The sequence below is a fragment of the Trifolium pratense genome, linkage group LG6 (assembly GCF_020283565.1).
Source record: "Trifolium pratense cultivar HEN17-A07 linkage group LG6, ARS_RC_1.1, whole genome shotgun sequence".
Classification (NCBI taxonomy): domain Eukaryota; kingdom Viridiplantae; phylum Streptophyta; class Magnoliopsida; order Fabales; family Fabaceae; genus Trifolium; species Trifolium pratense.
In genome coordinates, this window is record NC_060064.1 from 36,132,668 (window position 1) to 36,146,416 (window position 13,749).

The 13,749-nt window shown below is 33.0% G+C and overlaps 2 protein-coding genes across 3 annotated transcripts; one reads left to right on the plus strand and one right to left on the minus strand.

Moving 5' to 3' along the window:
- Positions 1–204: 204 nt before the first annotated feature.
- On the minus strand, positions 205–7,324 carry LOC123888910 (probable inactive histone-lysine N-methyltransferase SUVR2). 2 transcript variants are annotated; one of them, XM_045938074.1, is made up of 13 exons: positions 7,140–7,324; positions 6,964–7,021; positions 6,779–6,806; positions 6,211–6,426; positions 6,080–6,121; positions 5,503–5,962; positions 4,874–5,049; positions 3,836–4,666; positions 3,352–3,614; positions 2,198–2,264; positions 2,032–2,082; positions 1,708–1,804; positions 205–636 (listed from the first exon to the last, which is right to left on the minus strand). In XM_045938074.1, exons 4-13 carry the CDS (start codon positions 6,391–6,393, stop codon positions 620–622), a joined length of 2,187 nt encoding a protein of 728 aa, XP_045794030.1. In that variant the 5' UTR covers positions 6,394–6,426; positions 6,779–6,806; positions 6,964–7,021; positions 7,140–7,324; the 3' UTR covers positions 205–619. The 2 variants fall into 2 exon arrangements, with proteins under 2 accessions (XP_045794030.1, XP_045794029.1); XM_045938073.1 differs by having other exon boundaries at positions 6,703–6,806; positions 7,140–7,297.
- Positions 7,325–9,511: 2,187 nt separating this feature from the next.
- On the plus strand, positions 9,512–11,431 carry LOC123889930 (plasmodesmata-located protein 1-like). Its single transcript, XM_045939451.1, has 2 exons — positions 9,512–10,366; positions 11,005–11,431. The coding sequence occupies exons 1-2, from the start codon at positions 9,631–9,633 to the stop codon at positions 11,133–11,135; spliced, it is 867 nt and encodes a 288-aa protein (XP_045795407.1). The 5' UTR covers positions 9,512–9,630; the 3' UTR covers positions 11,136–11,431.
- The last annotated feature ends 2,318 nt before the right edge of the window (positions 11,432–13,749 follow it).

The window sequence follows — 13,749 nt, forward strand, 5'->3', positions numbered from 1 at the left end:
TAGAATAAGTACAAAGTTTATCTACCAAAATTCATTAGGATTATAGCCGCAAGAACGTGTAGCAAAATGGGCATTTCAATCTTTCATATATCAACCAAAAGAATACCAGAAAAGTTTTCTTTGACAATAATAGTCTCATGCACTCAGCACAATAAATTTCAACATGAATGATGCAGTAAAACATTTAAACATCTAAGGTTCAGATTTGCTAGTGCCAAAAGGTTATTTCAATTTTTGGGCCATGAATGGCTAATAATTTTCGGAAATCACTTTCTCCAACCCTCACCTCAACAAGAGAGTTTGGATGCACATATCCGAAAAATTACCAACTTTTGCCACCTAGAAGTACACTTCTAATTCTAAACAATTTATGCAATCCAGAAAGTACACTTTCAGAACATGTTCACATTTTTTAGTAGCAATGGGGATGCAAAATAGCACCCATAGTTTTCGGATGGCTGTAGAACTACAATCCAACCTCCGAACAATAGAAGAAAAAAATACAGAATAAGAGTCTGATTCAGTAAGCTGGGTCTTGTTAGTCATTACTAAACCAGCAGCATGGATCTCTGACAGCAAAAGTAGTTTAGCCGATAATGCCTAACTATCACCCAGCAATTCAGGATCTAATGGTTCCTGCATTATGAGAGGGTAAAATGAATAAGCAACATTGTAATTTGTAACAAACACGAAATTTATTCTCAGTGCAAAGTGACAAAGTTTCATGGAAAAGAGCACCACAGATGTGAGTCATGTGACTCGGTGATCACTTCAGCATAAACACGTGACTTTGAATTTGTAACAAGCAAAGGTTGAACATAAAACGCGAAGAATAATCAAATAAGCAAAATTAAAGGTGAACAAAATCAAAAGTCTTCCACTATTATTAGAGCCGGGTTTAATGCTTGGCATTCAAGCCAAATCAACCATGCATAAAAAACTGTCCAGGACGGTGAGTGCTATGTGCGAAGTCCAAAAAACCAACTAGTTAGCTTATAATATTTACAACAAACCAAGCAATTAAGGGAGTATTTCGGTAAACAACTTAACTAAGAGCTTATATTCGATAAAAGTTTGTTGTAAAAGTGTTTACGTATAAATTGTTTCTACAATTGAAAGGGAATGAAGAGAGACTTTGCATAAGCTATGTAAGTTTTTTCTATAAGTTATTCTCTGTAACTTGTGAAAATAAGTAGAAAACAGCTTATAGACATATCATTAGCTATTTCATATGCTCTTCCAAATACTTACACAAGTGCGTGTGTTATAAGATAAGTCCTAATAAAATATTCCTAACGCCTCCTAAATATAAATCACCAAGTTCTGTAAAGCATGTTATGACAATCAAAGATCGCTTGCAACTAACAAGTATATGATCTTGAATTAATAAAATGATTTTAGAAATTATCATTGTGATTTCAAAATTTCAGTATTAATCAAGTATTGACATGCTAAACGGGGAATAGCAGCTAACAAACATAATCATAATCAATTTGGAAGTGGATGCAGTATATCTTATAAGCATGAACCATAAGCCATCAGGGAGGTAGAAACCCAAAATACACAATCCAAAACGAATATTGAAACAGAGTAGAGAAAGCCACAGTGTAGGAATTGAATAATCATAAAACGGAAACAGGTCATATATTTTATGTTGAAAGTGACCAAACTTATGCACATTACATGCAAATAGAAGATTAAACTTACTATTTGATCGCTTCATATTCCTGCAAAATTTACTGCCACATTTGCACCGGAACAGCTCGACAGGCTGATCATCGTCATCAAAGTCGATGCCATAGTCCTGCAAAAACACTATGCCCATAAGCCTTCTACATGAAAAAAAAATCAATTCCTGTATATGGAGATGTCCAGCAAGTCAGTAACAAATGGCCGGCCAAGAGCAAACTAACTATTGTATATGAGATTTTTCAATTCAGTAGTCAAGTACCAAATAAAACTTTATATCAATTATGCTTCACTAAACATAGGACCATGCACCAAAGATATTACAGAACCAAATCCACATACCCAGGTCAACTCTTCGTGTGCTGCGATTTTTCTGGAGGTGAAGAAAGCAAACTGCACATTTGAACATTAAAAACCATCAGAGAACAATGTTTATAAAGGCTCAATCTAGGCAACAAAGGTAATTATAAATGACAAATCAAATTTTCTGAATTTGCTAACTTCTCACATGATAATAGTGATGAGATGGACCCTCAACTTCAACCGGGATCTCAATCAAGTTTGCATCCAAACATCTGCCATAATAGAAAAGAGTTACTAAGTTACAATTCCAAATGATGATTTCAACGGCTACCTGGCCACTCAGAAATACAGTTAAAGTAATTTAAGTAAAACCAAAAAAAATAAAAAAAAATAGCATGCAAATTGAAAGAACGGTCTGCAGAAATGCAGCCATTAATTTTCCTAACAGTACATAATTAAATTGAACCACTTTCACCCTAATTGAGTTTATCTTTTACATTTCACTTTTTATTTGTGCAATTTAAAAACAGTACTCACAATTTAGGCTTGACCTAACTCAACTACACAAAACCAATTTCTAAGGTAAGGAATATCTCCAACTTATAAACACTTTTCCAGATCATATCACATCCAACGTGGAACTCTAATCTTCTTTAGGTTAATAAGAAGCTCATTCAAAATTTTAAAACCAAGTTGAATTGTATGAAGCACCAAATTGTTAATCACAACAATTAGAAAATTGAACTTTTTTCTTATTCACTTCTCTACTCTTCCCTCCCAATATCTCAAAACTGCACAAAAGCAAAGTGGGTGGTTGACAAAACAATTGTTAAAAAGTTGTACTAATGAACCCGATAATTCATACTGGAACAGTTTTGCTCCATGGTTGACAAAGTTAAAATTTGGGGAAGGGGGAAATTTTTCTTAATTCAAGTGGCACAGTACCTCGAGGTTCAAGGCTAAGTTCTTACCGCTGAGCTAGCACCTCAAGTGATAAACCCAGTAATTCAAATGTTTACAGGTTATTATCTAAAATGATTGAGCTGCTCTTTGCTCAATTTGATATTTTGCCACAGTAGTCACTTGTTTGAGTTGAAACTAATTATAAGATTGATGAACAAAATCGGGAAAACCCACTGCTCTCTTCTAGAATCATTAATCAGAAGAAAGCAACGATGCAGTCAACATCAACAGGACTAAATTGCTAAGAAATTGTCCTTTTTAAAAAACATCAATAATAATGCAGGCTAAATTATTTTTCGAAAAAACCATATAAAAAGAGTATAAAAGAATATCTACTACCAAACTTTAAGAAACAATCACGAAATACTTCTGTTGAAACTTGATAAATTATAATACCTGTGATTAATAAACCTCGCAGCATTTCCATATGATGCTGCATATAAGCAAAGAGCTTGGTTATCCTTTACAACTCCTGAGTTCCATTCTGCATCCAATAAAATTGGGTACGTATATTTCCCACTTTTGGGATATTTCAAGTTCCTCTCATGCAATTCTTCGACGGTCAAAATTTCTCCAACAAACTCGCATACAAATGCACCTTTTGGAAGATCCTCTAAGGTACGAAGACCCCATCCTTTTCCATCTGAAGTTAAAAACACCTGAGTAGACATAAGCATCAGAGAAAACATGTCTAAATAAGTTAAGGGAAAATGTGTTTAAGAACAGAAAGAATCCATGTCTAGTCATCAGAGAAAACATGTCTAAATATGTTAAGGGAAAATGCGTTGAACAGAAAGAACCCAATAGTGTCACCTCAATGACATAAACATTGAAGAATATAAATTTGTTTACAAGTAGTGAAGATTACTTAAACAATCACCTGCAAGTTGCGAGATATTCCACGCTGGACAATCCGATTGCCACAATGTTTCCCGCAGCCACATTTGCTCCAGCACTCTTTAATAAATTGCCTCTTCAAGTGTCCTTTACATGGTTCTAAACAGCCATCATTCTTTGACATTTCAAGTGGGCATTCTTTGCAATAGGAATAATTTTGAGGATCACGGCTGATGGCAATACACTCTTCCAGGAACTTTTCCTTTAGTACACCTTGTGCGGTGTAGGCAAAATCCCCTCCAGTTTTCTTTGCACAAGAACATGGTTTAGATGATAAGACACAATTGCCCATACAGGTAGCACAACAATCTTCACTCCCAATACGAGATAAAGAAATATTAACATATGCATCTCGGAACACCAAGTTTCGGGGTATGTAGTGAAACGGAGGTGGAATATCATTGTTAGAATTATTCACCCATGAAATTTTCACTTTTTCTTCTCCCTTTGTTAGGTCATTGGTAGCACAAACAGGCCTTGTATCATCAGTTGTATGATGATGCTTTGGAGCATTCATTACATTACATGAATTTTGAGGCATAGGTTCCCCTGGCTCCTTCACACCGTCACTTTCCGAGAAATTGTTCATAACATCCTTCTTGGAAACTAGTATAGCATCATCCGGACCACTTGGGCAGGGTGGAGAAACGTGAACTTGGGGTGCAACCAAGGCAGCAGAAGACTTAACAGGGGTTGATCCATTTGCAGCGCAAGAAAGTATTGCGGAATCTTTATTTCCTCCGTCAATCAGTGTGCCATTTGCCTCTGGTTCTTTTGAAAGTCTAACAGTTGGTAGTACCTTTACAGATCGGTCCTGTAAAGTATTACTTAAATCAGTTCCAAATTCCACCAAGCAGACACACATATATCTCAAGATTATCAGGACATAAAATTAGGAGGGTTGGTTATTTTACATGAATGCAAACATTTATCACCCATTAGATTTTAGACTTCGATCATGACTAAGCCAAAAAAAATCTGGTCCCCCAAAAACTAAGGTGCAGCTTAGAGAAAATGTTACCTCAACCATAGATGATGAGGCTAGCTCAGCATTAGAATTCGCTTCTTCATTTGAGGAAGGAAGAACATCTTCACCTTCAACATTTTCATTTCTGTATTGTGATGCCACGGTGTTGTTGCCATCTTGCTCTCCAACTGTATCATTCTTCGACGAAGACTCTCTAACACTTGATGGTTCTTTTTAGGGAAAATAAATGAAAAGAAAACTAATCAGACAATGATTAATACATAGATGTATGCGGGGTCGGCAATGGAATGCCGAGAAGACAATAAATGGCACAAAAGTAACATTTTTTTGGCATAACACAAAAAAAAAGGCCATTTTTGATGTAGCAGCAAACAAAAACTATCTTAAGATGAGCTTTCTGGAAATGCAAAGGTAGTACAGTATGCAAGTGAAGGCTTGCATATAACATAAGCCAAAGAATCATATTGTGGGATGCCAAAAACCAATCAGGTCCAATGCACCTATAATTATTTCAAAGTCGAGCCAAAATTTGAACAGAACAATAAGTTAACTGCAGAGTAAAAGTTGACATGTAGATATTACACCGCAGACTAAAAACAATGAAAAGACGTAAAAAAAAAAAAACTTATTTTCAATGTAATCAGGCAGAGTCAATTAATTACCAGGAAGAATCATTGAAATGGGAACTACATAATCTGGACCTTCATCAAAAGGCTCGGGCTTGGGGATGACAAAAGGGTAAGGATGACGAGTTTTGTTTTTTGACAACGGAGAGGTTCCTGATTCAACAGCTGGTTCTTTAAACACCGCTGGAGGTGGATTTCTTTCAGATATAGATCTTCTCCTTCTTAGAGTATCTTCAGGTGATACAGGCTTCTTTCCCTTGTCAACGGCGGCATTTCCATTGGATAACACTGATGTGCTTTGAGGCTGCAGCCTGGAACTACTTACAGGTACTGTGCCAGGTTCCGGTTTAGGTGATTTCAATGGAAAGGCGGCTGAACTTGGACCACCGTTAGACAGCAGGCGTGATGATTGACCATCTTGACCTCTTAAACGCAACCTCTTCAAAGGTCGCACTGGCTCTTCGTGAGCAGGAGCTTCATCATCTACCTCCACGGCCTGTATGTTTGAAAAGCCATAATACATTTCAACAGATATATAATTAACAGTAACAAAGAAACACAATACAAACTCGGCAATACATAACAACAATTAACAAGTGTCGCGTACGTCAACCTTTTTGTTTTTCTTTCCCGGCTCAGGCTCTGGTTCTAACTCCTGTTCGATAAACCCAACATCAGACGACATTAGAGTATGTTTCATAGAATAGACTACAACATTGACAATTAAAACGAAATAGTATAAACCTGGTTTTCAGCCGCATCAAAAATTGCATCAGCAAGAGCCCTAAAATTCTCTGCTTCAATAAGTTCCCACTTTTTATCATACAATCTAAGTAGTTTCTTCAATACCGGTTTCACTTTGCATTCCTCAATCCCAAGGACCGCCATTGCGCGGAATGCCGCTACAACTTTTGGATTGGGTGCCATTGTTGATCAACCAATAGTTTTCTCTACAACAGGCTATCAAAGGCAACAAAATCTCCACCATAAATCAAATATTTCTAACATTAAAAACAATAGTACGAAGCACAGACACTCCTCAGATTAACCGTGTCCCGGTGTTGGACACTGACACTTACAATTAATTTTCTCAAATGATTATTATCCGTGTCAATGTGTCAGTGTTATCCGGTGTCCGTGTTTCATAGATAGTATATGATTTATAAATCACTAAAAACAGTGAAACAAAAACAATGTTTTTTTTGTAGAAGCTTATAACTATGAGTTATTAATTACCTTACACTGATATGTTTCAATTATTACACGAAAACCGAGGACAGGAACCGAGGTTAATTTTAAACACTGATCTTACCAGCAAAGGCTCATGCAACAATTGGAACCTAGAAATGAACGAAAACGATAAATAATTGTCGGAGACGAAAATTGAAAAAAAAAAAAAAAAAAAAAAAAAAAAGGACAAAATTGAAGTCAAAGCAAGAAACGGAACATAAATAACGTTGCAAAGTAAAAAATAAAAAAATAAATAAAAAATTGAACCTGGGAGAATCAAAGAGCGTCACAATGTGGTGAAGAATCTTTGAATGTCGAAATTTTCCTGCAGCAGTGAAAAGGGGGGAATGGAGGGAATGTTAGAAATGAAAATTGGAGAGAGAGAGAGAGAGAGAGAGAGAGAGAGAGAGGGGGGGGGGGTTGGTTTATTGATTTTACTTTACCTGTATTGACTGTGTCATTCACGTTCACTGCGGAATCACTTGTGATTGATTACAGAGAGAAGTAGAGAACTGTTAGGTACACTACACTTTTCAGAGTGATGGTAGAGAAGCACTTCTAGCAAAAGCACGCTTTTTGTGAACTCAGTTTAAGCCGGCCCAATACAAATGGATTTGGGTTCCCCAATAAGTATCCCTTTGGGAGGCTATGAGATATATAGAGGGGTGGATTGAGAAATTATGGAAATAATTAGATTGGCTAAACACGAGAAAGCGTGTTCTGACAATCAATACATTTTTATACCGTTTGCATTTGACATTTTAAGCATTCTAGCACCAGATGTTGTAGAGCTTCTGAAAAGAGTTCAAAAGGTCATGCATATGTACGTAGTTTTTCAAAGATTAAGTTTTGATATACAGAAAGGTCTAACGCGCAACTTGTTGTCCGTCTATCTTTTGTTTATATATATATATATATATATATATATATATATATATATATATATATATATATATATATATATATATATATATATATATATATATATATATGTAATTATCTTATACTATATTCATTGGAAGAGAAAATGTTATTATGTGTTCTGTTCAATAAGTTGTTCAGTTAGAGAATAAGGGTCCGTTTGACCCAACTTTTTTTAGAGCTTATGCAAACAACTTATACAATATAAATTAGTTTTAATGCTATTTTATAAGTTCCCACTAGTGAAAATTGTAATTTTATAAGTTATTTTATCATAAACTACCTTGACAAACTTATATAATATATAAAAATTGCATAAACTGTTTGCATAAGTTATAAAACAAACATGGCCAAACGAGCTATAATTGTTATTAAATGATGTCGGTAAAAATTTCATACATATCAATGGTAACAAAAATAATGGAAGTGTATTTTTATTTGGGTTACATAAGTTTTTTGTTTCTAAAATATTGTGAATTTTGTTTTTAGTCACTACAAATATAATATAATAATCATTATGTCCATCTATTATGTTAAAACTAAATATAATAATCATATTACGGCCATTAGATTTGGTATAGTGGTAAGGAGTTTTGATAGTACGTTATAGGTCCTGGGTTCGATTCTCAGCTCATTGTAAACAAACAAAATTAATATAATCATATTATGTTAAAAAAAATGTAAGGACGGGTCAAAATTGTCTATTACAAACAAAAAACAACAATTAGAAGATGATAACATTCATTTTTATTTTATAAACACTTGTGTTTTTTCTTTATAAATGTTAGTTGGAAAATGAGTTCTTCTAAATACTTAATTTTTATGGGTAGTTAAGGTAAACTGCTCTGAGAGGTGAGAAAATATTCCCGTTTTAAAATTTAGTTTGAAGTTTAAAAAACAAGTTTGAAGTTTTTTTTTTAAGGAAACAAGTTTGAAGTTCTCTCATATAAAAGAGGTTTGAATTGCTCAATTTATTTCATCTATGTAATTAAATTGAATAATTGTTTATAATTTTATTAATATTTTTAGAAGCTCAATACCTGAACGAAATACAACTAATTTAAAGGATCAATATTATCATCCACTATCAACGAATTCAACTGAAAACCAATAAAATTTATATGCATAGACTGTCACAAATTGACACCAATATATTTCAAACTTGAGACTAAAAAAAAAACACATGTTAAACTCTTAAATCTATACAATCATATCAACCTCTCATGGTTATATTTTTATCTTAATCATGTTTTAAATGTAAAGTGAATATTATTGTTTGATTAAAGATATATGAGCATATTTGTTGGTCAAGATATAACTTATAAGAGACACGATAAAAATAAAAATGAAATATAATATCTATTTAATGTATAAATTGTAATTTTTATCTATTTAATGTATTATGTTGGTCTTTTAAAATGAATGTAACATGACTTTAATTAATTTGCTAGTTCTTTTTCTTCCTAGTGTCTAAAAATTTCACCTTAAAGATAAATAGATAAAGTGTCCGGATTCAAACCTGAATTTTGCATAATATATGTAATGTCCCTACCAAATAAGCAAAGCTCGGAGAGACATTAATTTGGTAGAATTTATATACATACTTTTATAAGAATTGATATAAATTTCAATAAATAAAAGTGTGTATTTATTTTTGTCAAAAAAAAAGTGTGTATTTATTGCGTTGTTCTATTTTTGACCCAATGTATTTATTGTTTTTAAAAAGTAAAAGATGAAATTTTTGACTAAATGACATCATAACGGTACTCATAATGCAGTACAGGCAGGGTAGTTGCATTTAAAAACAACAAATAAACTATTTTATTTCATACAAAAATGTAAATAAAACACACCTTCTTTTAAGTTTTATCAAAATTAAAATACTCAAAAAAAAAAAAAAACTTTTTGTTTTCCTTCTTTTTCCTTTCTTTCATCTGCAACAGCATACAAATACCCATCAGAGTCGGTGAAAAATCAAACAAAAAAAACGTTACTTTCTTTTCAATCTCGCAAATGGGTATCCTCAGAACAAAACAAACACTCTCATTTCTCATTCTATTCAATCTTTCATCACTTGTTTTCACAACAACCGATAACACAAACGTTGTCTACAAAGGTTGTTCAGAGCAAAAACTACCACAACAATCTTCACCAAATCTCCAATCACTGCTATCATCTCTTGTATCAGCATCAGCACAAAAAACTTTCGCCGCCACAACCACCGGCGACGGTCAAAGCGCAGTCACTGGTGTTTACCAATGCAGAGGTGACCTTTCAACTTCTGATTGTTATCTTTGTGTCAGCAAAATTCCAAGAAAGATAAGTAAGCTTTGCGGCGAAGTTGCGGCGGCGAGAATTCAGCTCAGTGGATGTTATTTAAGGTACGAGGTTGTTGGGTTTAAGCAAGTTCCTATGACTCAATTGCTTTATAAGGTTTGTGGTTCAAAGAAAGTTAATGATGGTGTTGGGTTTGAGGCTAAGAGGGATTCTGGTTTTGGAATGGTGGAAAATGGTGTGAAGAATGGTGGGAATTTGTTCTATACAGGGAGTTATATGTCTTTGTATGTTTTGGGTCAATGTGAGGGTAGTTTGGGAAATGGTGATTGTGGTGATTGTATTAAGACTGCTGAAGAACAAGCTAAATTGGAATGTGGTGATTCAATTTCAGCTCAGATTTATTTGTTTAGTTGCTTTATCAGTTATAGTTTTTATCCCAATGGAGTTTCTAGCACATCTTCTTCCTCTTCAGGTAAATTAATTACTATCTTTGAATTGACCGTGAATTATGTGTGTGTCTGGATTGACTTTGAATTTGATAGAATTACGTTGATTCATCGAAAAATTTAAGATGAATAAATAAGGTGTTCGAAGTTCGAATCACGATCTTGCATATATATTGTGATTCTTTGTCACCCGAGTTAAGCTCATGAGACTAGTTCATAATAAATTGTCATCTTAATTTTTTTCTATGTGTTTTCCTTTAGATGATCATTAGAATATCTATGCATTGTGTTTTATATCTGTGTCTATATATGAAAGAATTTTAGAAATATGAAACCAAATTTTTATCCTAGTTTGTCTTCAATAAATTATATTATTTTTATGGTGGGAAAAATTTGATAATGTATATTAGTATATATGATGTGATATGATATGAGTTTATGAAACGCTGATATAAGTCATTTTTTGTCTGGTTAGATTTAAATATTGGACCAAATGGCATTAGTTGATTTGAGAAATGTGGTTATAGGAAAATGAATCTTAAGATATGAGTAGGTGGATTTCTTTATAAGATTTGGACATGTGGTTGAGGTTGTTAATTAGTTTAATAACAACTTAATTAATATAAAGATTAATTGAATTTTTGTTGTGTTTGATTATGATTAGGATCAGGAGGGAATCCACACACAGAGAGGACAGTGGCTCTAGCAGTTGGAGGAGTAGCAGCTGTTGGATTCTTCGTTGTTTGTTTGATGTTTCTTAGATCAGTGCTTAAGAAAAAAGGTGGAAAGTATTGAGGTTGAATTGGGTTGTATATACCTTAAGATTCATAGATCTAATTTTAGAATCTTATTTAGGTGAAAAAAATACCTTGAACCTTCGTATAGTTCTGATCAAAGGAATTAAAAAGGGAATTCTTATGATGAGTAGTACTGAATCTGATTTGTGGTATGAATGAATGAAGAGAAAAGAGAAAAGTGTTAAGTGTGAGACAAAAGTTTATTGGGACATGTGTGATTACATCTTTTGTCTTGTCCCCACACCATATGACTTTAGTCTTTAGCAAAATGAGATTATGACATATTTACATCTCTATTTTTAGAGTACACTAAACTTATCCTATAAACTATAGAAATATAATAAGGGAGTCGTCGTCCCGAGTTTAGCTCAGTTGGTAGGACATTACATTATATATGTAGGAGGTCGAAGTTCGAATCTCAGTCATTCCAATTATTCATCTTAAGAGTAGAATTTTTAGCCACTAGACTACATGACCAAAAAATCTAGGAGTAATTATTAAATCGATAAGTTATAGGTCTTAGTTCAATTGATAAATATTGATATTGTTATTAGGTCAAATATTTTTTTTCGGTTCAAATCTAAGACTTCAACTCATAACCCTTATATGTGAATAACTATGAGATATCTATATAATTAATCTATAACTAGATTCGGTGTGTGAGTTTCTGATGATTGTCAATTCGTTAAAACAAAGAAAAAAAGAAAGATTAATTGCTATGTGTCCATGGTGTGATTTTTCTTTTACACACATTCGTTCAATGAAATCACATCACACATTGTCACTTTTAAAGATTAGTTCTCAAAATATCTCTACAAAACATCTCGTAATTTGATTAAATATCCATAAAAAGTTTTACACAATACAAATAAATAGTTAGCACAATGGATTGAAGAAAGGATTAAAATTTTCTAATGGCATTTCTATAGATCAGAAACATACACTAGAACAGTGAAGAGTAGTAGATTAGAAACCAAATTAAAGGTTTGTCTTTTATTTTTATAGAAATTCTCGATTTTGGATAGACCAATATACGTGTATGTTTGGTATCACGTTAGTATGTTAGAATTGCAGTGATTTACCTTAATTTTTCAAAAATTATAGCTTCTACAAAATCACATTATGAGACATTTACCGTAATACTAAACATAAGCTACATTGATTCTCAAACACACTTGTTCCTTTATTTTCCAATTGCATTGCAATGAATGCATATCCTCTCCAAAAGTTCTGCATCGTGTGTATCTCATAGGGGGCAAAACAAGTGAAACTGAAAGTGGAAACTCAATTAATATTCATAGTGTATCTAAGTCCATAAATACTAGTAGTGTAAAGTTTGTGTATATGTTATCGATTGTTAGCAGCAAAAGGGGAAAAGAATATTATTTTCTCCCTTTAATTAAAACTTTTTCATAAAGTATTTGTTGTGGTGTTTATGGTATGAAACTTAGCAATCACATTGCATAGCTTGCAAATAAATTTGTTGTGTATCTTTTCTTGGATTTACCTAATGTATCACAACACTTATTCACTTGCTCTAGACAAATGCTCTAGGTCTTTTTTACCGTGTATTGAATAAAAAACACAAAAATGGGGAATCCAAATAACTTCAACTAATGAATCAAAGTTTTTGGACAAAGTGCATGTTTAAATTGACGGTGATATTAATTTAATCATGACAAATTTCCTCTTCGTGTTGCAATGCCAATATGATCTTTCCTACCTAGTCCAACGTCAATCATCACTGAATCAACTAACGAGTTGTGTTTCAATGTCAGCTTTTACAACAACAAAAACAACAAAAAAATGTGATGTCAAATTCAATATAGTTAGTCTTCCGAACTCTTCTCATGATCTAACAGTTTAGACCTTCACAAAATTATGTTATTAACCTTAATTTTGTTGAACTCACACTCAATCTAAACATGATAAAAGACATGTTAAGTAGTACTATGGACTAGAGATTGTTACAGAACTTGCATTTTTTTTTTCTTAGTTATTAAGTAATATATAAGTGTGCTTTTAAAAGGTATGACCAATATTAAATGTTGATCCATTATATCTTTTCTCCTTTTCCATGCGCCTAATAAATCATAAGAAACTTAAAAAAGTACTAGTAAAGAAAGAAGAAAGTGAGTGAAAAAATAATAATCCAAACGAGTATTATTAAAGACATGAGTCCACTATAAATATGACAAAACGTCATTCTTGATGGCGGATTTATTTTTTATAAATAAACACAGATTAATTTTGAAATGAAAAGTGGTAAGTGGAAAGATATATTTTAGCCACCTGAAAATAAAATTAGAGTTGGTAATGGAAATTTGGCTTACTAAAGAAAATAGAAAATAAGTGGAAAAATAACTTAATTGGAAGGCTTAGCCGTGTGCTAATGATTAAGGCAGTGGAGGTCTCTATCAAGGCAGCACATAAAGAAGACAAGTGTATACATGGTTGATGAGTTGCAAAAGTTGTAGCCAACCATACAAAATAAAACAAGATTGCTACTCCTCGTAGTAATACTCCCTCGGTCCTTAATATAAGAACTTGACTTTTTAGATACATTGAACAATTGATGTATTTAGACTATATTATTATCTAGATACATTAAT

What these genes read in the sequence shown, in the direction of transcription:
- LOC123888910 (XM_045938074.1), bottom strand. Translation starts at nt 6,393, where the DNA reads ATGGCACCCAATCCAAAAGTTGTAGCGGCATTCCGCGCAATGGCGGTC. An exon ending in TTGATGCGGCTGAAAACCAG is followed by an intron (nt 6,122 to 6,210) that starts GTTTATACTATT and finishes TTTATCGAACAG; the next exon opens with GAGTTAGAACCAGAGCCTGA. An exon ending in CATCTCATCACTATTATCAT is followed by an intron (nt 2,083 to 2,197) that starts GTGAGAAGTTAG and finishes TCAAATGTGCAG; the next exon opens with TTTGCTTTCTTCACCTCCAG.
- LOC123889930 (XM_045939451.1), top strand. Translation starts at nt 9,631, where the DNA reads ATGGGTATCCTCAGAACAAAACAAACACTCTCATTTCTCATTCTATTC. An exon ending in CACATCTTCTTCCTCTTCAG is followed by an intron (nt 10,367 to 11,004) that starts GTAAATTAATTA and finishes GATTATGATTAG; the next exon opens with GATCAGGAGGGAATCCACAC.